Source organism: Pongo pygmaeus, chromosome 22 (assembly GCF_028885625.2).
Source record: "Pongo pygmaeus isolate AG05252 chromosome 22, NHGRI_mPonPyg2-v2.0_pri, whole genome shotgun sequence".
NCBI classification, from domain to species: domain Eukaryota; kingdom Metazoa; phylum Chordata; class Mammalia; order Primates; family Hominidae; genus Pongo; species Pongo pygmaeus.
Window position 1 is genome coordinate 43037038 of NC_072395.2, and position 25865 is coordinate 43062902.

General features: G+C 37.8%; 2 protein-coding genes and 1 pseudogene across 2 annotated transcripts; all 3 read right to left on the reverse strand.

Annotated features, from left to right (window-relative positions):
• Positions 1–304: 304 nt before the first annotated feature.
• LOC129022245 (large ribosomal subunit protein uL2-like) lies at positions 305–10212 on the reverse strand (annotated as a pseudogene).
• A 6627-nt stretch (positions 10213–16839) lies between these two features.
• On the reverse strand, positions 16840–18481 carry LOC129022694 (keratin-associated protein 24-1). The gene has a single exon (XM_054468965.1). The coding sequence runs from the start codon at positions 18446–18448 to the stop codon at positions 17699–17701; it is 750 nt and encodes a 249-aa protein (XP_054324940.1). The 5' UTR covers positions 18449–18481; the 3' UTR covers positions 16840–17698.
• Positions 18482–24670: 6189 nt separating this feature from the next.
• On the reverse strand, positions 24671–24980 carry LOC129022271 (keratin-associated protein 25-1). Its single transcript, XM_054468304.1, is given in 2 exon segments — positions 24671–24955; positions 24957–24980. Coding segments are annotated over 2 exon segments (309 nt in total).
• Positions 24981–25865: the final 885 nt, after the last annotated feature.

Below are 25865 nucleotides of genomic sequence, written 5' to 3' on the forward strand. Positions count from 1 at the left end.
GTAGACATGATCCGCTCTATGGTGAGATATGTTGTATGCTGCTTGCTATGCCTACTGTAGGCGCTTAGTAAAGATAGGGGGATGGAAATGTAAATACATGTATAAATTCAATCTTGGATTGCAGGTTTCTCCTCAGAAAAAAATACAAAAGTGACAGTTTTTCATGATTTAGCACTGATTAACATCATTCACAGCTTCTTTCTTCTCTCTCTCTCTCTCTCTTTTCCTTGGTGGCATAAGGACAAACTTTACTGAGCCCCTCAGCACTAGTTCTCTTTCTCCTGCCCAGTCTTGGTTCCCTAGACTATCCAGTCCGGCGGGCAGCAATGAGACCCACTTTGGCCAGCAGAGGCATCTCTGCAGATGGTGGAGGGCTTGCCGATGTGCCGGTGGCTGCCATCTCTGAAATGATGCTCCACAGCGTTCATGTTCACACCCCACCCCGTACTTGTGGCCAGGAGTTCCTCTTTGCCTTATATTTGCGGTATGCCCAGCCAGCCTTCAGGATGGGTTTGTCAATTTGGCCACCTCCAGCCACCACACCAACCACAGCTCTATTGGCTGAGGAGGTAACCTTCTTGGAGCCAGAGGGTAGCTTTACACGGGTCTTCTTGGTCTCAGGGTTGTGGGAGATAACTGTGGCTTAGTTCCCTGATGCCTGGGTCAGCGTGCCATTGTCTCTAGGCTTCTCCTCCAAGCAGCACATGATTGTACCCTCAGGCATGTTACCCACAGGGAGAACATTGCCAATGTTGAGCTGGGTAACATTTTACTATTTCATATTAAAATGAGGTTTAATATTTTATAATAATGGTGCTAGAATTTCAATTCATAATTTGAAAATGTAACAAGAATTTTTTTAAAGACTCTGTCTCTAAAGCCCTCCACAAAATGTGACCTCTTCCCACAATCAATTGAGACTTGCAGTGGCAAACCCCTCTCTTGCTGAATTTGATTGATCCACCTTCCATCCTGATTTCCGTGGAGACCCTCGACTGGTGCTGTTGAAGCATTTTTTGTCACGGGGCAGGAAATGATTCTTTCAGAACATTTAGCAATAAAAGCAGTGCAAAAATAAATCGACATCCCTGACCTTTCTCTTTCCCTATTTTTGGCACCAAACCTTTTGCTCCAAGTTGTCATTTTTCTACCCATGCTCATATTCACCTTCTTATTCTCCAGGTGTCCCTAAAACTTCTCCATAAATTTCTCAGTGGCATCTCCATTTCTTTCTGTTTCCAGTTATGTCCCCATGACTGGGTTTGAGACCGTTAGTATCACGTATTAATTATTCATCTTCTGTCATCTTCCTACCTTACATTCCACTACTGGTAGTAATTTAGCTGATAATTTTTTGTATTTTCAGTAAAAGCCTTGTTAAATGAAAATCCTTAAACATGTATTCTCTGAACAGGTTCACACCATTATCTATAATAATAATACAGATTGAGTATCCTTAATCTGAAAATCCAAAATTTAAAATGTTTCAAAATCCAAAACTTTTTAAAATAATTTTATTTTATTTTAGGTACTGGGATACTTGTGCAGAATGTGCAGGTTTCTTTCATAGGTAAACGTGTGCCATGGTGGTTTGCTGCACCTATCCCAAAACTTTTTCAGCAGTGACATAATATTAGAAGGAAATGCTCCTTGGAACATTTTAGATTTGGGATTTTCAAATTTGGGATGCTGAACCATTATAATGCAAATATTCCATGATCCGAACAAATCTGAAATCCAGAATGCCTTTGGTCCCAAGCACTTTGGATGAGGGATACTCAGTCCGTAATAACAGCCGCTGTGGTAATAGCTATCTTTCACTAAGTAGCTACATTATTCCTGGTACATTTCTAAGCTCTTTAAAACATATGTATTGTCTCGTTTAGCCCTTACCATCACTTGATGGAGTTTTATTGCAATCCCTATTTTACAGACGAGGAAACTGACGTAGAGAGTCTAAAAGTAGTATCTCAGACCACATGCTTGTAGGCCTACAATTCAAGCTCAGGCTCTTCTGCCTGGAGACTTTATGCTTTACTACTCTATAGTGCTCCTAGATGTGGGAGAGCTGACCCACAAGGTTTACATATTCTAAATTTTAGCAACTGATGTCAAATTGAAGTTAAAGTGGACTCTATAAATTTAACTCCCATTATAGTTAGTAATAGTTATAGTTAGTAAACATGAATAAGAGCTGCTATTTGATAGCAAAACAGGTGACAGTAGTCAATAATAATTTAATGGTATATTTTAAAATAACTAAAAGAGTATAAGAAGATTGCGTGTAAAGGGATGGACAGCCTATTCTCCATGATGTGGTTATTATGAATTGCATGCCTGTATCAAAACATTTCATGTACCCCATAAATATATACACCATGTAGCTACAAAAATTAAAAATTAAAATTAAAAAAATAAAAATAAATTTAACTCCCAGAAATATTGAACAATAGTGGTGCTTTCAGTCTTTTATTTTTATCTACCTACCAGATCAGGAAAACCAAAATCTCAGGTTTTAAAATGTGTATTCCTGGGTGTTGAAGGCCGAAAGAATGAGGGTCATGATCAACTCAGCATACCACTGAAGGCCATATGAGTAAACAGCAAACTATTTCTCATGAAAGCAGGATGTTGGCAAACTGGCAAACTGCGTCTGCTGCCCAGAAGGAATGCTGAGGGCAGTCACGACCCAGGCACAAGTGTTTCTTATGATTAGGCACATCTGAAGCCTGTTAGCAATAAGGTGAACCTGTGATCAATTAAGCAGCTGACCAATTGTTACCTCCTCCTCCCTGCTCTTTCTACTCAATAAATACGAAGGGCTGTAGAAGCTCAGCATGGCTGCCTTTGCTCGTTAGGAGCAGGGAGCCCTTTTCTTCTTCCCCTGGCCCCTTCCTTTAAAACAGTTTATTTTGTCTGAGGTTTTCATTTCTACGTTCGTCCCCCTTCATTCTGTCTCCTAATGACGGTCTCAAGTAGTAACAGTAGTAACTGCCGCAGTGACAGTCTCAAGTAGTAACTGTGAAAGTCTACTACACCTGGGGGCAAATTTTAGCCATAAAAATACACTGAATTCTTCAGTACATTAGTCTGAATTGTTGAATGTTGGAAGTGAAAGAATACAGAGAGGTACTCTAGGCTCCTATTTTATGATGGTAAAACCTGAGTATCTGAGGGTTAATATGACTTCCATAAGTTTCCACATAGAAATACAAGGTTTGGGGAGAGCTCAGATGTTTTCTATCTTTTAAAGTGCTATTTCTGCTCATCAGCACTGCCTCCTAAAACCACTTCTTTAGAAATTACACTTAATTAAAGGATTCCATGTTGATTATTTGATAGATGTGCCAAAATACTGCACTGGACATTGAATGCTCACACTAGAGGTCAAAGAAGGCATCTAGGAAGGCAGGAGGTAGGATAATAAGTCCTCTTTTCTAACCTCTTGTACTATTCTCATGAAAAATAAAATACTAAGAGAATAGAAAATGAAGGAAAACCCTGTACGTAGAATCAGCCTGTACGTTTCTGGCTACCCACCAAACATACTTATTTTAGCATTTGTTTATGATACAGACTTTGTGATTACAAAAGCAGCCATAGATTATCCAAACCACTAATGTGAAGATGAGTAACAGAATTGTGAAATTGGAATGCATCCCAGAATTAATTTTAGATAAAGGCCTGTCATGCCATATGACAGACAAGTGATTGAGGTCTAGAGATGTTAAATTACTTGCCCAAAGTAACACTGCTAGTTAGTATCAAAACCAGAATTTGAATTTAAGTTTTCTAAACATATCCATTTCCATAAAAGTAAGAATTGATCTACTCAACTTGTTCAACAAATGGCTATTAAGGGATTATTAATTGCCAGGCAATAATCTAGCCATTGACGATTTGATGGCAAGGCAGATATCTTTACTATTTCCCTGGCATTTATCACCAGTGGGGTTAGAGAATGTGGAGAATGACTCCCCCACCTCCAAGTCTCAGCTCTCGGTGTTGACGTCCTTGTGGTGGGAGCACCACTAGGAAAAAGTTTCTGACCTCCCTCTGCCCATTAGGCAGGTAGAGGGAGGTTTTCTTGTCTAATCAATGGGCTTGGATATAGAATTAGGCATGCTTAATCAGCACCTGCTTTCCTTCCTATCAGGTAGCTTCTATTCTGCTCTACTTCTCTCCTAAGCATGATTAGGACTCCAGTGGTCTAGTACCGTCTGTCTCTAGGTGAATGTCTTAGCCCATTTGGGCTGCTATAACAGAAGTACCATAAATTGAGTGGGTTATCAATAACAGAAGTGTATTTCTTATAGTTCTGGAGTCTGGAAAACAATCAAGGCACTGGCAGACCCAGTATCTGATGAGGGCCAGCTTCCTGGTTGAAGATTGCCAACTTCTTTGTATCTTCACATGGTGGAAGGCGCAAGGCAGTTCTCTCTGATTGTTTTATAAGAGCATTAATCCCGTTCATAGACGGCTTCTCCCTCATGACCTAATTATCATCTCCTAAATGCTCCATCTCCTAATACCATCAAGTTGGGGGTTAGGATTTCAACATATGAATTTTGGAGGGAACATAAATATCCAGGCCATAGCAACAGATCAATCTCTTTAATTCTGGAATCAATATCAGGAGCACCTCTTACCTTTATATAGAGGCACCTATCTCTGTGAGAAGTAATTTCAGTAATAAAAACAGCTGTTTACTCTTATTTGCTGACTCTTTTGTTCTATTTCTCATTTGGTTCAAAAATTGCTGAGGAAAAGGAGTGTTACATTTGGGATCGCCATCAAACCTAACACAAAAATTCAGATCAATTGTTATGTAGCAAAAGTCGAAGGCCCTATAGAAACATGCAAGAGTAGTTTAGAAGATATGAAGGCTGTACTATCACATTTTAGGTCATGTAATTCTGATTTGCTATCTATATTTTATTTGTGAATTAGTTTGCTTTTTTTTTTTTTTTTTTGAGGTGGAGTTATGTTCCTGTTTCCCAGGCTGGAGTGCAGTGGCGTGATCTTGGCTCACTGCAACCTTTGCTCCCAGGTTCAAGCGATTCTTCTGCCTCAGCCTCCCAAGTAGCTGAGATTACAGGTGCCCGCCACCAGGCCCGGCTAATTTTTTGTATTTTTAGTAGAGTCAGGGTTTCATCATGTTGGCCAGGCTGGTCTCGAAATCCTTACCTCAGGTGATCCACGCACCTCAGCCTCCCAAAGTGCTGGGATTACAGGTGTGAGCCACTGTGCCCGGCCTAGTTTGCTTTTAATAATGGGCCTGTCTTGCTTTTGAAATGGCATCTTTCATACTGAAATGATATTATAATTCACTAGAGAGAGATTCATTACAATGTGTGCCTATTCTAAAACTCCCCCAAGAGTTTCTTTGCTCACATAGGTATAGGATAGTGACTCATACCACGGACCTTTGAGGCGTAACTAAAGCAAAAACCTAAAATATTTTCTTCTTTAAGAAAAAAAACAGTCTTCTGGTCAACTACATATCAAATGCACTTATGATTTTTATAGATGTAGCCTAAAATGACAAATATATAGCATAAACTCTTAGAGTTAGCTCAGAAGAGCAAAGTCGGTCTGTGATGGTTATGAAGGTATGGTCTGTTTTAAACGTTACTTGTTATGTTCTGTTAACAGGGGGCACTAGAGAGTAACAGGCAGGAGAAGAAAGGAACTGTTCCTTCTTTGCCTTTCTGTTTCTGTTAATGTCACTGTGGCAATGGCAGTTGGTTCCAGTTCCCCCCTCCCACCTTCTGATTTGAAGAACTAGTCCCAATGAATTCCCAACAGAGACCAGCACACCCCAACAGCAGTGCCCCCTCCATAGAGGTCTGGCTCACCGTTCCACAGCGTCCCCCTGTTCCACCATCTGACTTGTGCCTCTCTTCAGAGATCAGAGTCTCACTCCCCTAGCACTTACTGGATTCTAGCAACTCTGACTTCTTCTCTTTGTCCCTGATCTCATGAGTGAGGCCGCTTCCTGCAATTACTGTCCCCATCTTCTTGGCATTTCCAGTCCTCTAATACTTGCCTAACCAGTTCTCTATATGATATTTCCCTGGTTTCTGTTTTCCTGCGTGGACTCTGAGCAGTTGCCCAATGCTAGTTATACCATATACATTTAGGAAAAGTTAAACTCCCAAATGGTCTTTCTCCAACCACTCTGGATCCACAGCTAACATTCAATATCCAAGTCAGTTCTAGAACACGTCAGCATCATCCACTCATCAAATCAGTAGTAATGTGAACAGACTGGTGCTCAGTAGCACTTCTAGAAGTAAAACGTTAAAGAAGAAAGTTCTCAAACAAAAACCCTTGACCATCATACTAATTGCACGGTATCTTTGCAATTAGGGCAAGGGTCAAAAGCCAGCAATATGAACTGGTTTCTGAGAAATAAGCTTAAATTATTTATGCATTCTTTAAAATTGTTTCTAAGATACATTATTTTACAACTGAAGTTGCCTCCAAGCAAGAACAACGAGAAAGAATGAGACAAAGAAAAGGGGTGTTTGGGGGTACGGGGCAAAGGAAACAGAACTACTTGTTTTTGCCTTATGTTGAAATTCCATTCTTCAGACTGATTTAGCAACTATAATAAAACTCACTCAGCAGTTTGAAAGACTAAATAAAAATTCTCCTCGTTGCTTTTTCTGAGCCTGTAAAAGATTGTAGTTTTTAATGATAATCCATTTGTGGAGTCTTCCACTGCCCACCATCTCTGCCTGTGATCAGGTTATATTCTGGTGCCCTGCTATAATCAACTTTTGATCTTCAGCATTACTTGAGTTTCTAAATATGATAATCTCACCTATCAGTGTGCCTCTCCTTTCTTTGTTTGCATTTTCCTTTTATTTTATGGCTGTAGAAATAAACACATGTTATCTCTGGATCTTCATAGCAGGAAGGGATATATGACTTGATAAGCTTTCTCACCAACTGTTGAAAATAGTCAGATTCCAGCCCAACCAAACTGGAGTTAATATGTTGCTTGCAAAAATATGTCAGACTTTTTATTATGTTACTCTTTTAAAAGGTTAGTAATTGTAGAGCTTAAATGGTCAAGGTTAAGGTGAACCTTATTATTACCTGATTATGATATTTAATGTCTTTAGTTGTGAAATCAGTTCCATCAGACATGGGGCCTGGTGTCTATTGAAAGCTTTAATGATGTGGCCCGGGGTCCAGGCAGATTTTACTAGTACACTTAGGTACATGTGTTTTACAAGAAGGATGGAGTCTCTGAGTTAAAATGACTGCAGTTTGCAGCTTCTCTTCCGAAAATTAACTCATGGAGGAAATTCTGGTCTCCTATGGCACTTCCTCTGTTTTTCTTCTTTTGAAACATAAATTAGCATTAGCCCAAACACAGGGTCTTGAGGAAATATGGAAGTTAGGTATAAAGCTTCCATTGGTAGCTCTTGGCAATTCAGTAATTAAGGTGTAACAAAACTAAATGCATCTCTACTGATTTAATGGCTTATTTGTGACATGTAATGAAAATTTGCCTGTATCTTTGAAAGACATTGCCTGGGCTTGGATGGATTCTGATAAACACTTTGGGAAGGGAACATGCGGAAGGAAGGCATAGTTAAACACCACAAAAAAATTTAACAGAGGTTGGGGCCAGGCGTGTTGGCTCACGCCTGTAATCCCAACACTTTGGGAGACTGAGGCAGGTGGATCACCTGAGGTCAGGAGTTCGAAACCAGCCTGACCAATATGGAGAAACCCTGTTTCTACTAAAAATACAAAATTAGCTGGGCATGGTGGCGCATGCCTGTAATCCCAGCTACTTGGGAGGCTGAGGCAGGAGAATCGCTTGAACCCAGGAGGCAGAGGTTGCAGTGACCCGAGGTCGCACCATTGCACTCCAGCCTAGGCAACAAGAGTGAAACTCTGTCTAAAAACCAACAAACAACAACAACAAAAACACAGTTTATATCCAGAATGATAGAATCATCATATTTTAGAGGTGGAAGTGTTCATTAAATTCAACCTCATCTTTTTTTCTGGTAGGGAATCTGAGGCCCAGAGACAAAATGTGGCAATACCAGAACTAGAGAATAACCTCCTATTCCCAAGCCCAGTCTCCTTTTACGACTCTGTGCCCTGTCTCTTGTCTCCAGTCATCTGACTGACTTGGCTGCAGTGACAGGCATCATCTCCACTTCCCACAAATATGTATGTGGTCCCACAGGCCACCAGGCAACTATCCAAATGGCCTTTAGATTTTATGCAGAAAAGTTGAAGGACTGTTCACTTGCAAAAATTCATTGGTTTTATATTTTAAAGACTTAAATGATCCCTGAAATTGCTATCCTGGTCCCATGTTCTGTCTCAGGATAGCAAAATATATAGGGCATCCCTGTGATCGGACACAGACTTCTAAAATCAACACGATGTTTCTAACAGCCTTGTTCACTGATACCCTCAACCCTATTTGGTAGTGATCATGAAAACCCTCTGCCTTTAACAGTTTATTTTAGAATATGTTGCATAGCTATTTCTGAAGCTATTTACATGGAGATAATGATAAATATGCACCAAGTTTCATGTACGGAATAATGTTTCATAACTTCATAAACAGATGTTGATGGCATGGAATGATGTTTCGCAATCACTGAAAACAGCAGAACTTCTGGGCTTGGGACTCTGGGGTTGAGGTCCCCTTATGCTCTTGATTAGCATAGAATGTGAGCCTACACTGGAATCAGAAGAATAAAATTGTGCCCTAAATTTAGATTAGAGAAGGATTTGGGGCTGGTTTTGTGTCTGGTTAAACCATCATCACCTAAGATTATTGTTTCAGTGTGTGCTTCCTGGAAATATGTATCCCAGAATATTTTTTAAATTTTTATTTTTAGAGACAGAGTCTTGCTCTGTTGCCCAGGCTGGAATGCAGAGGGGGACAATTATAGCTCACTGCAGCCTCGAACTCTTGGGCTCAAGTGATCCTCTCATCTCAGCTTTCCAAACAGCTGGGACTATAGACATACTCATGCCCAGCTAATTTTTATATTTTTTTCTCTTTTATTTTTAGAGGTGAAGTCTTACTACTTTGCCCAGGCTGATCTTCAACTCCTGGCCTGAAGCCATCCTCCCATCTCAGCCTCCCTAGTAGCTGAGATTACAGGCTCAAGCCAACATGACCAGCTCCTCCAAGAATTGTGTATAATAGTTTCTCTGCCATGGTATAGCTGTGGTTGGGAAAACCTTCACTGTGCCTTCACATTCAGGTTGGTTAGGTACTTTTTAGACTAATGAGTTCATGTGTTCTCTGGAATGAGTAGAGAAATGTTCCTTGAAAACCACCACAACTATCTTGATCAGATAGAGCTGTCATACCTGGTCCCTGGAATACTTGTGCTTTTATATTATGTTTCTATTAATATTTTATAACACTACTATGGTTTCTTTTTATCTAAAAGCAAAGAGAACTGTAGATGTTCTATGCCTCAGGCTGGATTGCACTGTTATGCTTAAAATCTCTATTACCTATCTTTCAAGAGAGGCAAGAAAAAAAGGACAAAAAATATGCTAAGTTCTCTCTTCTTTATCAACAGTTTCCTAAGTTATGGAGACAACATTCTTTATTATGATAATTATGCCCATGTCTTAAACCAATAATTAAAATAGAAAAAAAGCAGTAAATATGTATTTTCAAAAATAGTAGAACCAGGACTTCTGGATATATACATAACAAGTTTAAGGATCATGATGAAAAGACATATATGTGTATTCACACACATCTATAAGCTTACGTATCTATTCACAATTATTCATAAAGTTAGTATAGTTATTGCCTTTATCTGATTCCAAGATAATCTTCAAAGAACCCATTAGCTTTAGTAGAAATTCAGACTTTAGTCATCATCCACATTAAGAGTTTGTAAGAGATGGGATTCGGAGAGTCAGATGTGACCTACCATGGTGAAGAGGCCTGGGGCAGGATGAGATTAATTCATCTCCAGTTTGAGGGTCTTTCTAGTTTATTGGGATGCCAAGGTTATGTGTTTTCAAGTCAATGATTCTCATATGAGGCCAGGAAGGGGAGTTGCTGGAAAACGTTTAAACAATCCTCTTCCCTGCCCTTTCCTTTCCTTTTACATGCTTTCCCTTACCTTCCTTTTCCCATTCCTCTTTATCTCCACCCCATTTCCTTCTCTCTTCTTGTTGATGGTGGTGGCCCATGCTGCGTGTTCCAAGCCGGAAATTAAGAGCACTCTTGACTAAAGTTATACCTTTTTCTTTGAAAATTTACTTGTTTATTCCTATTCTAGACTATTTCCCTCAAATTCAAGCAAGATCAGAAGTACAAGTTCTAAATTTTATAAGGTTCTTCCCCCAAATTTTAGTTCTGTTTGGAACCAGTTCTTTTTTTTTTTTTTAATTATACTTTAAGTTTTAGGGTACATGTGCACAATGTGCAGGTTAGTTACATATGTATACATGTGCCATGCTGGTGTGCTGCACCCATTAACTCGTTATTTAGCATTAGGTATATCTCCTAATGCTATCCCTCCCCACTCCCCCCACTCCACAACAGTCCCCAGAGTGTGATGTTCCCCTTCCTGTGTCCATGTGTTCTCATTGTTCAATTCCCACCTATGAGTGAGAATATGTGGTGTTTAGTTTTTTGTTCTTGCGATAGTTTACTGAGAATGATGGTTTCCAATTTCATCCATGTCCCTACAAAGGACATGAACTCATCATTTTTTATGGCTGCATAGTATTCCATGGTGTATATGTGTCACATTTTCTTAATCCAGTCGATCATTTTTGGACATTTGGGTTGGTTCCAAGTCTTTGCTATTGTGAATAGTGCCGCTATAAACATACGTGTGTATGTGTCTTTATAGCAGCATGATTTATAGTCCCTTGGGTATATACCCAGTAATGGGATGGCTGGGTCAAATGGTATTTCTAGTTCTAGATCCCTGAGGAATCGCCACACTGTCTTCCACAATGGTTGAACTAGTTTACAGTCCCACCAACAGTGTAAAAGTGTTCCTATTTCTCCACATCCTCTCCAGCACCTGTTGTTTCCTGACTTTTTAATGATTGCCATTCTAACTTGTGTGAGATGGTATCTCATTGAGGTTTTGATTTGCATTTCTCTGATGGCCAGTGATGATGAGCTTTTTTTCATGCATCTTTTGGCTGCATAAATGTCTTCTTTTGAGAAGTATCTGTTTATATCCTTTGCCCACTTTTTGATGGGGTTGTTTGTTTTTTTCTTGTAAATTTTTTGGAGTTCTTTGTAGATTCTGGATATTAGCCCTTTGTCAGATGAGTAGATTGCAAAAATTTTCTCCCATTCTGTAGGTTGCCTGTTCACTCTGATGGTAGTTTCTTTTGCTGTGCAGAAGCTCTTTAGTTTAATTAGATCCCATTTGTCAATTTTGGCTTTTGTTGCCATTGCTTTAGTGTTTTAGACACGAAGTCCTTGCCCATGCCTATGTCCTGAATGGTAATGCCTAGGTTTTCTTCTAGGATTTTTATGGTTTTAGGTCTAACATTTAAGTCTTTAATCCATCTTGAATTAATTTTTGTAGTTCTTAAATATTTTAATTTGTAGATATTGCCTCCATGTGAGACATTCTCATGTGCCATCTTGCTCTATGTGTTATGGAATGAAAATGTAATTCAGTACTTCAGGAAAATGTTCTTTCACAGAGGGAAAGGCTACCCATGGCCAGGCACAGTGGCTCACACCTGTAATACCAGTGCTTTAGGGGGCCAATATGGGAGGATTGATTGAGGCCAGAAGTTCCAGATCAGCTCTTCAAAACAGACCCCTTCTCTGCATAATAATAATAATAATAATAATAACAAAAATTAGCCAATTGTGGTGGCACACACCTGTGGTCACAACTACTCAGGGGGTGAGGCTGCAGGATTGTTGAAGCCGAAGAGTTTGAAGCTACAGTGAACTATGACTGTGACACTACACTCAGCCTGGGAGACAGAGCAAGGTCCTGTCTCTAAAAAAATAAAAAATAAAGATTATATATGCTGGACACAAATTGTTCCTGGCATCTTTCCCTTAGTTTCCTAACTTAAGGCATCAAATGGAGTATAGATAGCACAATCTGATCTTGGAGTACCAATGCTGAGAGGTAGGAAGATTGTAATATTTTTCTTGGGCCCGAAATATTTATATTCCCCTTATATACTTCTTGTTTTATCATCTATTGTTTCTCCTCATAACATTACACTAAAAAATAAGGAAAATAAGGGTATGTCTGCATTCTGTCAAATAAATATCTTCCATTTCAAGTTCATTTTGCATCCTAAGTGTGATAACAATAGAAGAAAGCCATAATGGAATGGAGTGATGTCATTTGATTTACTTTACACCATGAATTCCTTTTCAAATAATTACAGACTGGTTGTGCCCCCACAATACAAATCTTCATGAATTAGTTATTTACCAGTTACTTATTGTTAAACAATCTTCCCTTAAATGATAGGTAGTGTGACCTATTTTAGGAAGCACTGTTTTGGGTCCAGAGAAACCACTCTTTCTTACTAACTGGGTTCTGAACACTTTGAAATGGCAAAAAGTTGCAGGCAGAGAACATATATGTCACCTTTATTTTTGACAGTAGAATTAGGTATGTTAAAACAAATGGCTTTGCCAACACTAAACCCTAGAATCAGACAGAGTTACCCATGTCAGGGTAACATGGGTCCAGGAGAAGTTCCCTAAGATGGAGAAAGTAGTGGGAGTGGACAGCCCATGGGCAATTTGTACATGAGAAAAGAAGGGTTTCCAAGACGGGGAGGGTCAGGGATGAAAGGTGCATGCCCAGTTATTCTTCTCGGATATGTCAATCCTAAAGATATCTTCATCTCTTCAGAGGCTGAGTGAATAAAGGGTTAGAGAGAGGTCAGAAGGATATTTAGGGGAAAGTCATTCCTCATAGGAAACAGTAGTGAGAAAAAAGCCCTTTTAATACCCTAGACTACTACACCAACAATAATTTAGATTCTGGCTCTAGCTTCCTAAATAACTAGCTCTAAAACCTTGGATTGTGGTTCTCAATCACATCCTCTACAGAAAAAAAGGCTGTAGAGTTGGTGAATTTTAGGGCCTCTTCACTTTTATAATACAACAAAATTACTGTCATTTGTCATTTGTTGAGCACTAGTCCTAGGCACTGTGTCAGAACATCTTACACTCTCCTTTATTTAATTCTCAGAAAGTCCATCACTTTATAAAAATCCAGAGGGTTAAATGGTGGTTTATGCTATACAACTTAAGTAGAATAGTCAGCATTGCAATTCAAGGTCAATGAGTCACTCTGCTCTGCTCATGATATGTGAATTAAGGTGCCACACACAATACATGAAGAAAAAAGCACTTGGTATCTTGGTATTTTTCTTTGAGTCTATCAGCCACCAAATAGTTCTCAAAATTACTCAAGATTTATATTACAACCAGCTATTGTAGCACAAAATAGAAAACGAATGTCTTCCCCAATCTGGAAGAAAAGAGCTCAGAAACGACTCCTACTTATTAGAAATTACTGAGTAAAGTTGCAAATTGATGAATTTGCAAACTAACACAAGAATAGAAAATCAAACACCTCATGTTCTCACTCACAAGTGGGAGTAGAACAATGAGAACACACGGACATAGGGAGGGGAACATCACACACCCAAGCCTGTTGGTGGGTGGGAGGCTTGGGGAGGGATAGCATTAGGAGAAATATCTAATGTAGGTGACAGGTTGATGGGTGCAGTAAACCACCATGGCATGTGTATGGTTATGTAACAGACCTGCACATTCTGCACGTGCACCCCAGAACTTAAGGTATATTAAAAAAGAAAAAAAGAATCTCCAATCCTCATTTCCAAGACTTCTCCAAAGCTAACAATTTTTATGTAGGCTGTGTTTTTGTAAAGCTTTTTATTCTCTCTCTCTGTATATGTACACACGCACATACATACTATAATATACGAATGTATATTACATAAAGAAATGTTTGTTTATTTGCAAGTGGTTATACATAAAATATGCCGCTCTACATAATTTTATAGATCTTATTTGTTAATTTTATAACTTTTTATCATATTAATTCATATGGATCTATTCCATCCTTTTTATCTGTTGTAAAATATTTATTCATATGACTATATTATAATTTATAGTCTGCAATTGATGGACTTTTTCATTGTTCTCAATTTTTCAGTGTCCAGGTGGTGCTGAGGTGACTATTGTAGAGCTTGAAAGAATGTTTAGGTAGAAGAGACTTTGAGAAGTGAACTTACCTTGTCATAAAGTGTGGGTATTTTAAATATTCACATATATAGTGGCTCTGTTAAATTCCATTTCCATCTGCAGTATGTGAGAATATATTTTTAAGTTGTCATATGATTGACTTCAAAAAAGTTTGCCAAATGGATGATTACAAATAATATTTTGTAGGTTATAATTACCTATTACTAAGGTTGAACACTTTTTAATATGTTTATTAAATCATATTTTCTTTGTTAGTAATTGCTTATATACTTTGGTTATTTTCTATTGAGTCATTTGTTCTTTCTTTTTTTATTTTTATTTTTTTGAGACGGAGTCTCACTCTGTAACCAGGCTGGAGTGCAGTGGCACGATCTCAGCTCACTGCAATCTCTGCCTTCCGGGTTCAAGTGATTCTCCTGTTTCAGCCTCTTGAGTAGCTGGGACTACAGGCACGCACCACCACGCCCAGCTAATTTTTGTATTTTTAGTAGAGACGGAGTTTCACCATGTTGGTCAGGATAGTCTTTTAATTTGTAGGAGTTCTTAAATATTTTGGATAGTATTTATGGTACATGTTGTATATATTTTCTCTAAATCTGGTTTTTTTTTTCTATGTTTTGTTGCTAGCTTGATTTTTTCATTAATAGACTATTTTTGTAGGGTTAACATTTACAGAAACATTGAGTGGAAAGTACATGGCATTCTGGTGGGCGTTATCATCCCCACATCCTTACACATGCTCTTGCTTTATTTTTAATTTCTTCGTGATATCTCATATTACCAGGAGCTTTTCATTTTGATGTAGCCATATTTGCTAATCTTTTATTTTACAAGTATTGTTTATTTGTTTGTTTGTACTTACTTGAAAAAAATCTTTCCTATCTAAGGTCTTTAAGGTAATGTCTTATATTTTCCCTTTTTTATTTTAGGCTTTCTTTTCTCTACTTAAATTTAACTACACCTTTTTTCAAATTTGCCTGTCACCTCACACATTTTTTTTCCATTGAGTACTCATACCCTAGTTACCTCACCATTCAGATGTCACTTCCATGCCATTTCTTCCCCTGAGTGTTCTCTCGTTCTTCAGGTTAGCAGCAATCTTCTTGCCTGCCAGAGAGTCTTGCAAAAAAAAAGGTAATTTTCTTTTCTTCTCCTGAAGTTTTTATATAGTACTTAAAATAGTCAAGACAGTATTATGTTTGTTTCAGTATATTATTCTTCCAAATAGTTCTTGAGAACAGGATCTATAAATCTTGATATCCCCAAAGAGTCCTACTCAGTGTCTCAAAGAATAGGTTTACCATTAACTTCTGTAAAGAGAAAAAAATGTATGTTTAGTTTGGACAACTGAATGCTCATCTGGGACACACAGTAATTATTTCCAAATACTTGAACACCTATCCTAGGTTAAAGGAATTGAAGTGGTCCTATATGGTCAATAGATCATTGCTAAGGGCAACTATACAATATTTTTCTCAATACGAAGAAGAAATTTTCAGCAAATAGAATTCTCTGAAAATTGAACGAACTCACAAAGGAGTGACTTCGTTATTCCCAGCTTCATTCAAGCAGCAACAGTGCATTAATATTTCTTCTAAAGACCTTTGTACACACAGTAGTCCTACTGAAGGAATGAATGACATGTTAGCTCTATTTATATGCTTTGTGAGTTTTAATTTTAAACATTGACTCTTGATATTGGGGTTTCTTCTCCATCTTTCCAGACATCAGTTACACCCATCTCTGGGGATCACTTTATTTTTCTTTAAACATGATTTGCTTTTTATTTACAAAAATGCTTAGGGTATTTATCATGTTGTTTTCACCACTCAAATAGATGATTTTATTTTCATTTTTTGGATAATAACTTATAGAGGTTAAATGAGTTCTAGGAGGTTCAATATTAAATTTATTTAACTGCTGAAACCTTGTCTACAAAACCAATAAATACACATACTGTGCTGAGAAATAAACATATGTTTAATACTCTATGTACTCTTTATTAAATTGATTTATTTTATGTTTCCAAATTTGTGTATATAAATATTAATGTAGACATTCTAGGTGAGATAAACATAACATGTTAAAAACAGAACAAAACAAGTCAGAAGCTTGTGATTCCATATTCTACTTTTTTTTTTTTTTTTTTTTGAGACTGAGTTTCACTTTTGTAGCCCAGGCTGCAGTACAGTGGCACAATCTCGACTCATTGCAACCTCTGCCTCGCGGGTTCAAGAGATTCTACTTCCTCAGCTTCCCCAGTAGCTGGGATTACAGGCATATACCACCACTCCCGGCTAATTTTTTTTTTGTATTTAGTAGAGACAGGGTTTCACCATGTTGGTCAGGCTGGTCTCGAACTCCTGACCTTAGGTGATACACCCGCCTTGGCCTCCCAAAGTGCTTGGATTACAGGCATGAGCCACCGAGTCCGGCCCCTTGTTTGTATTTTTAATTTAGACTCTAAACTAAATGGCAGGAAAGCAGCATTTTGACAATGCTATGTATATTGCCCAGAATATGGATGAAATTTTAGTAAATGTGAAGTAAAGCATAAGGAAAGCCATTACTTCCAGACAGAAATTTGTTTATTAACTAAGAACTAGGACATTTTCCAGAGTCAGAGTGCAATAAATCAGCAAGGCAGGATGATAGGAGAATCCTAAACGCAGATTAAACATAATTGTAAAGAGTCTCTAGCAGTATTTGTTCTTCTTTCAACAAATAATTTTCATGCTTTAGCTAATTCCGAGGCTTTTTCTTAGGCATGGAGAACAAAAGCTGAGTACCAGTGAATCTTGTTTTATGGCTTCTCTGGAAGAGAAGATTTGCTGAAGTCTTCTATTTTTGAGCTCTAGTCACCACTGCTATTTGCCTGTTCTTACAATCAGTCAGTAAGAAAAGGATGAAATAGTTCAACTTATTATGCTCAAGATAATGTTATCTGTCAGCTTATTAGCAAGGTGCTAGTTAAGTAGTTGACAAAAATATTAATGACAATCAAAGCCATCTGAATGAACTTGCATGCTGGAATCTGCAGTCAAACAATGGAGGCCCCATTTCATCAGGAAAGGTAGGTGATAATCACACTATCAGACAAGTGACAGTGACAGCCAAAGTAAGAAAGCCGGTGATGGTTGTATTTCAAATGGAGTCTCTTCGGTAAGTCCATTGTAATAAATCTCAGAAATAACGACGTTACCTTCAGGGTCAGCTTTTAGTACAAAGAGCAATAACAGAACAATAGAACAAAGAAAAGCTAGCAGGTGATACTGGCTGTGGTTAATAAGCCTGGGAGTTATATTTGAACTTAATGTAACAAGATTCTTAGGCTGAATAAAGAGATTCAGCAGAAAATTAGACATTCTACTACTTAGTAGAATCTTCCCCATTGGGCAATTTCCAGCTGCTATAAATTCTGGAAGTTGGTCAATAGCATTTCAGAGGTCTGCTACTACTGCACAAATACCTCAGAGGTGGAAAGGTACTGGGTATACAGCTCAGAGACCTGAAGCTTCTAGATAAATAGCTCAGTGGTTGGCAGCTCGTAGGCCTGTAGCTCGAATAGTGATAATTTCTCATTAAATAGCTTTGGGGTTGGCAGCTGTTGGAAATATAACATAATGGTGAGACGTAGCTGGGTATGAAGCAAGGATTTTGGTAACTTTTATACCCCAAAGTACTCAATCTGCAGTGGTTTAGAGTTTGGAAACTCTTGGATAAGCAGTTAAGTTGTCCAAAGCAGTTGGAACCATTGCGGAGGGTTTGGCAGGCTTTGGATGCATTTCGAGTGGGTATGTGGCAATTGCATACATACCCGTTGGTCTGAGTGCATGGGCTGCAGCTGGGGCTGGGGCTGATGTTGGTAGTTTCACAGACACTGAGGGCTTGGCCTGCTGATGGGGAGTTGCAGGGCACAGAGGAGTTTGACGGGTCACAACGAGTGGTGCTGCAGGTCTTGGGCTCACAGCTGGGAGATTCGCAGGTTGGTGCTTCACTGTAGGATTCTTGGCAGTAATCCAGGAGCCAGAGATTTCCTTGGTAGCTACTGGGTAAGCAGTGTCCAAAGGTAGGGCTTAAATCATTGGAGCTAAGAGTAACAGAAGAAGTCACTGGGATATAACAGTGAGTTCTGTATGATGGGGTACTGCAGACCCCAGGATAGCCTAGAGTAGACATGGAGCCTGCAGGAATGCTCAGTGGTCGCTGTGCAGTGTGGCTGTGGCCTAAGGACGTTTTATAGCTTCCCTGGTGATTGTCAAAAGCCTCTCTAGACTCTTCCTTCTCTCTGCTTGGGGCAATAACACAGCAACATCTCATTAGTGTGTTGGTTAGCCACAGAGGCTAATGTTTTCACACATGTAAAAATAAGTTTATTTTAATTCTTCAAAGTATCCATAATCACCACTTTGACCATCACCCATCACTCATCATCTGTAGACCATACCTTCAGCAAATAGTGATTTTCATGTTAATAGGCAAACTCTCATCTGTCAATCAGAGGTTAACAAGAGTTCATGGGTCAATGGGCTTCTGCAACATGGTTATTTAAAGGTTCACAAGGACTCAAGTAAAGCAAGGAACCTGTATTTTTCCACTCTGTTAACTACTGGAAAACACTGAAGGACTTAATCATATACTCTGAAATAAGCCAAGTAGTTTGTCTGTCTCAACATGGTTACTCAAAAGCAGGCATTGACCTTTCAAGAGTCAGTTTCTCCAAATATGTGCTATACTCTTACCCGTGCAGGGTCATATACAGGTAACAGCTTCTCATGTAATGTATTAGGAGAAGTTCATAGGAAAGACTCACAGCAATACTTGGGAAACTTGGTCACCAACACCTGGCTAAAAATGAACTTGTTCCCAGGGGGCATTGGTTGCTAAGCAACCAAGACTTCTGTTAAATCCCTTCTTAAAGAGTGTCTGCAATATGCACTATCAAATAAACCCAGCTTTGCAAGATGATACCTTCCTAATTGACTAAGATTACATATCACGTGTTCCATTGCCTGCTGTAAACCCCAATTGCTGTCAGATGTAAACATTTTCCCCATTTTCCCCCAGATAAGTTCTCTTATTCTTTATCTGCTTTCTTTTGCACTTACACTTTATTTTCTCCTGTGTTGAAAAATGCAGTTATTTTTAGTTTATCTCAACAAAAGGAAATAACTGTTTAAAAGTTTTATCTGAATAAACTGTATAGTTCTTACGAGCACTGTATATATTAAATAGCACTTTTTACTACTCAGTGTGAAGGCTAAAGAATTTTTTTAAAGATTTTAATTTAAACTGAAGAATTGAAATTTTGTTCTTCAAAATATAAAATTATAATTTATAATTCCAGCCTCCATTGAATTGGAAACAACAATGCATTTATTAACTGTGAACAGTTCAGACAGAGAATAGAACAGTCTTCTTCAAGGTAGGATCAGCTATAGGGATAGTTTTTAAAATTAACTCTCTTTATAGCAAGCTATGAGATTTCTCTCACTGTTTTCGGTTACTTTTCAGTTAGATTTTTCAAATGCACAGCAATTTAAACCTACAGATATTCTCTTTTTTAAAAAAATCTCCATTTTCTCAGTGCTTTTCTCAGTATTTATTCTGTAAGTTGACAATAAGCAATTCTGTATTAAACATGTTTTGCTGCCTTCTACAGTTTCTCTCAGGCGACAAAGGCCACAATCATGAAACCATATTTCCAGCAAATTGTTTGGCTATAGAGAGCCTTGGGATTTTGTGCAGAAAATGTTAGTCCTGAGGCAGGCAAAATAGGAAAGAAGATACATAGGCAGTTAGTTGATGGCCAACTTTCTGCTAAGTTACTGAGCCCCAGTGATACACAGAAAAGCCACAGGTTGATGAAGCTTTATTTCTACATTTCTCTATTGTATCATTGTTGCCTCTAGTCTTTTTTTCTTAGGCATCCTTGAAGCAGGTTTGAGGGCTAACACCATTAACAAACACAGAATGAGTTAAGTCAATTACTGTAAAGCTCACATTCTTCCCTTCCATCTTAAAATTAAATAGTGAGGTATTTTGAATTAATTTGATTCACACAGGTGTAAGTCTAAAAAATAATGTGGAACATCATCATATGGCATGACCAATATTCAAAGCATGAGCCATTACAACATATTGAAATTGATTTTGGTATGATGATTTTGGTATGTTTATTCTAAACAAATAAACAATGAGATTTGAGAAAGGAACCCTAGCTCACTTCCTCTCATTTGCTTTTATGTTTCCCCTCCTTCCTTACTCAGAATGTCACACACCTATGGAAACATCACCCCATCCCATTCACACCATCATTTTCTGTACATGATACCTCTGCAGAATTGTCTCCTACTCTAATCTCAACCTTTGAAAGAGATGGAGCACACAGCATCAGAAATATAGCAAATATCAGGTTCATAGTAATGGCAGGCTTGAGTAGAAAATAAAGACCATTGTCGTTTGAGTGGCATTGTGGTCTGAAGGCTTTGGAGAGGCATATGCATTTCTCTGTTTTCACTTAACTCCTAAAATAATGTTTTCTTCCATTAATTCCCCTGTTATTAGTATTTGTTGTGTGCGGAAGACTGAATAATGCACCCATCTAAGAGGCTCACTTTCTAGTACTGGGAAATCTGTGAATGCTACGTGACATGACAAAAAGGGACTGTGCAGGTGTGACTAAATTAAGGATCTTGAAGTGGATTATCTGGCTGGACCTGATGTAATTTCCAGACAATATGAGGATGGAAACAGAGTTTGGAATGACGTGGCCACAAGCTAAGGAATGTCAGCAATCGTTATAATCCAAAAAAGGTAAGGAATGGATTTCTGCCTGGGGATTCCAGGAGGAATCAGCACTGATGATAACTTCACTTTGGGTCAGTGAAGCAGATTTTGGACTATTAGCCTCTAGAACTGTAAGAAAATACACTTTTGTTGTTTTATGTCTTTCCATTGAGTTTGTGGTAAGTTGTTACAGCTGTCACAGGAAATACACTATGCCAGAAAAGTATAGGAAAATATAACAGATAGTCCTATGTAGTTTGAGAAGTTTGCACTCTGTATTCAGGGAAAGTTTAAGATGTAAGGAATAAGCTTCCTAGCTATCAGATAATTCAGAGAGATACCAATACTGTGGAATACGCAACAAACTTCCTGTATCTAATGAGCCAGTAGACTCCTTTCCTCATGAAAAAAGAGTTATGGAACTCTTTCCCAATTTTATCCAAAGGTTAAAAATCCTTTAGGGTAAACAGAAGATCAAATAAAGCTAAATTTTCCAGTAAATGGCCCTTAAACAAAGTAATAGAGGACACTTTTCTAGTCTTTTAGGTCAAACAAAATTTTATATTCCCTTTTGCTACTATATATATAATGTATTTTTCCACTTGCCAAAATGGTGTTAAATTAGGCAAAACTGATCTTATGATTGAAAAAGCAAAATGTTTATGAATACATACTTATATAACAATTGAATTGAAAATATTGAGTCAAAATGATTCTTAAATTTAGCATTGGTAACCTAAAATATTGGTTACTTGCTGTTTACAAGTAGCATTTATATTGCTGTAAATGTAATGCAGCATTTACATTGTGGGCTTAATAGATCATTAGTGGTTTAAGAAGCTGAAGAACAGATGAGAAATATAGAAAATTTTAAGAAACAGAAATAAATGAAGGTAAAGCCTTTAAAAAATGATAGCACAAATGGGTGGAAAGATAGAAATTTTCATGCTTAAATTCAGGGAAACATGGTATACATGTAATGAAATACAACTGTAGTAAAAGTTAAACATTTTTAAATGGAACTGTCAGGACTGTGCCCTAACGAGTTCTGCATTACTGTCTTGCTGATTACCATTTAAATGTATTTATTAGCATGTACCTTGGAAAATTGTTCTCTCTCAGTATATCAGTATCTTATGTAAAACTGGAGCTAATAGCATGTACTTTGCAGGACTTTCCTGCAGATGCAATGAGATAATAAATATGAAAATACCTAGAAAAGTGCAATGGACATAGTAGATGCAAATTAACTCTTTTCTGTCTAATTTTCTAACGCTCCACTTTAGGGAATTCCAGTCACCAATTAGACTAAAAAATATTATTCGCCATTTACTTTGATGTTGTAAACACATAGTACTACAATAATCATTGTGTCCTTTAAAAGTAAATGCTAAAAATGAACAATTCTACCTTGTGTAGTTAAGAAAAATGACTTGCTTGACAACAGGTTACTAATGACTCCTCTTGTATAACTCAAATCCTTCAGTGTCATATATCATTAGCTAGTTCCTGGAAGCCGTATATGTATTGCTAGCAATAAAGGCTCAATGCTCAAATTCCCTGGATTCTAATCCTGTTTCTGATGCTCAGTTTGACTACCATGTGTTTCTGTAACTTAATTTCCACATCTTCAAAATAAAGCTAATAGTAGTATTTGCTCCATAGGTGGCTGTATTTATTAAATTAAATAAATACTACTAATAGTAGTATTTGCTCAATAGGTGGGTGTGAGAGTTGGTCAAGCACAGCATAGGAAATATAGTTTTGTGTAGCTGATGTTTTGATGTTAACCTTTATCATTATCATCAGCCTATAATATTTGTTAGTATTATTATTTTTTATTGTCATTATTGGATCTCATCTAAAACTTACTGCATTTTGTATGTGTACATCAAAAGCAAGAAGAAAGAATAAAGAAGGAAGGAAGCAAGAAAGGAAGGGATGGAGGGAGGGAAGAAGGAAGGGAGAGGAAGAAGGAAGGAGGGAGGGAGGAAAAATGGAAGGAGAGAGAGAGGAAAGAAGGAAGGAAGAAAGGAAGGAAGGAAGGAAGGAAGGAAGGAAAAAGGAAGGAAAAAACAAGCCAGATAGGCTGTTTGAGGCTAGGTAACTTGCTATGTTGTGTATAAATTATATGTTGATCTTAGAAATTAAATTTGGAGGAATTGAATAAGTTGAAGGCATTTACCACCATTTAAATGGGAAATAAGGATCCCAGAGAGGGCATACTCCATAAAGGTACACATCATTAAAGTTAGTCCACCTAGAGAGAAAGGCTGGGAGGGGCTGTGGCAGAGAGGAAATAGTTTTATTTGAAGTTTAGGTTTGTCATTCCAGAATTGAAGATTATGGTCACCAAGTAATTGATAACTTCCAAGTGGCTTCTAGATTAGTCAAAACCTGAATAAATAAAAATAGAGATAATATGAAAGACAAAGAAAAGTCTTTGAACTATAACTTATGTTGGTCTTCTGGCAAGTTTCTTGACCTATTGAATTTTCTTTTCTGTAACAATGAGGATGATAGTATCTTTTCATACATGCATTGGAAGATTATTGATCATGTAGTGGTATGCCCGGTACATTGAAGATGATCAATATGGTGGAATAGTTATTGGAATATGAGCAGTTGCTTGTAAGAAGAACAAGTTCCCAGTGAGTGGGTGGAGTAACTGAATTAATTAGTTACATACATATAAGAGAGAAACAGGTTCAAAGTAATAACAATTTTCTCTATGCAAGGATCCATGGGTGGGAAGGGGGGAGGACTTAAGTTTCGCTCAAGAGGAAAAAATATTGTGCTGTCCATTGTACAGAACTTAAATTTATGTAACCCCTATGTGCTTAATCTTGTGGGGCAGGCTAGACATTGTAATTTGTTCTGTTCAATGGTAATTTAGAAGACATGTGTAGCGCTGATGAGCAATTAATTTTCCTTACTATTTTCTCTCTGCCTCTACTGGCATTATTCCTGATAGTGAAGATCCTCTATGCCTGGGTCCCAGAATGAGAATGATTTGGAAGCTGAAACAATGAATGTGTAGTAGGGGTGATAAGTAGACCATTCCAATTTTAAGCATCTGGAATTTTGAAGTTGTTGGTTGCTATGGCAAAATGTAGTCTATTCGGGCTAAATAATTCTCTTTTTAAGTGTAGAAAATACAGGTGCATATTTAATGTTTAAGTAGTAGGACATGTGCAATCAGATTCTTGAAAGGATCTATCTTGCCTGCATTTTTCAGATACTCTTTATTTTCTTTCTTTTCATTATATTTGTTTAATGAAACTAACAGTCCTTAACTTCATTGAAGATAATGAAGAACCAAAAGATACTCTTTTCTATATAATTTGAAGACAGTTTATTTATAAATAACCATGAAAACTTGTCTTCCTATTCAAGGACCTATTACTGGCATAGAAATCAAGAATCCCTGGCAGTGAAAATTTTCTAGTGAAGAAACAATTACAATCTCTTAGAATTTGATCAAGTAAAATGGTACAGGTTAAAACAGCACCTGAACTATAAACACAATGATCCATCAGCCTAAGAACAAATCTTCAACCTAAAGATAAAATTTCTGTAAAACGCTGTCAGGCAAGACACTGAAATGACAATTCAGCATGTTCTTCTAAGAAATGGAGATTACCAACCCACAAAATCAGAACAAGCTGGTTGGAAACTGCTGTGCATGAAGGAAACAGGTTGGAAACTATGAGACACATAATTCAGGGATCTGAAGCTGTTGGATATAGAACCTATAGGTTGATTACCATAGGAGAAATAGCTCAAAGGATAGCAGGTCCTGGACACAAAATTCAGTGGTTGACAGCAGCAAAAAATAAAGCTCAGTGATTGACAGCCATAAGAGAGGTAGTTTTGAGGGTGGCAACTACTGAAAAAAATAGCGTTGAGATCTGTTATGCATTGAGGATTGGCAAGAACTCGAGAAATAAGGATTGATAGAAAAACAGCTAGTTGAGTGGCAAGGTCTGGAGACACAGTAAGTAGTAGAAAGTAGCAAGAAATTTCACAAATTGCAGGCACACGACTGGATGAATGGTAGCTGGAAGGTTTACCACATGTCTCTGGGGAGTTTTCTAGAAGCCAAATTCAGCGTTGGTTGGACAAGCACAGAGCATGGTCCCAGTTTACATGAGCAGGCCAGAGTGCAGTGGATGAGGTGACAAGGACATGGCAGTAACTCCCAAGACAGCAGAAGTTGTAGTTTCCGTAATAGCAGATGCTGGCTGACATGATAAAGTCTGAAGTAAGGCTTTCATTCAGATAAGTAACAAAGAATAGCTTATCTAAGTCTACATCAAACTAGACCAGATTTCTTCTATACCTTGATAACTATATACCCAGACTCTCTGCCTCCTCATATTTTAGATTAACTTGCATCATAATATCTCATGAACTTAGTGTTGTGTTGCCTATGAAGATAACTTTCTTCCCATCCATAAAATAATTTTGGTTTTAATCTTCTATATATCTACAATTGTAATCTTTCTCCTGTTTATCAGGTTTGAGAATGTATGTGATGTAATCACTTGTGTATTTTATCTGCTTTGCTTCTGCTTCCACTCCTAAATAATGCTTAATTAAAAGGAGTCCATTTGAATGGATGTTTATCCTATTCATTATCTACAAGGAACCCCACAGTTAGGAAGGCATAGTCCTCATCCTGGAAGAAGAGATACAATGTTGCAATGCTTAGAGGAGGTGTTGATGTCCTAAAATAATTTCCATATATCAAAGTTTCTTGGATTTTCCAGACAAAATATCTCATGCTCTTCCCTGTTTTTCATAC

What these genes read in the sequence shown, in the direction of transcription:
- LOC129022694 (XM_054468965.1), bottom strand. Translation starts at nt 18,448, where the DNA reads ATGTCTACTCTAGGCTATCCTGGGGTCTGCAGTACCCCATCATACAGA.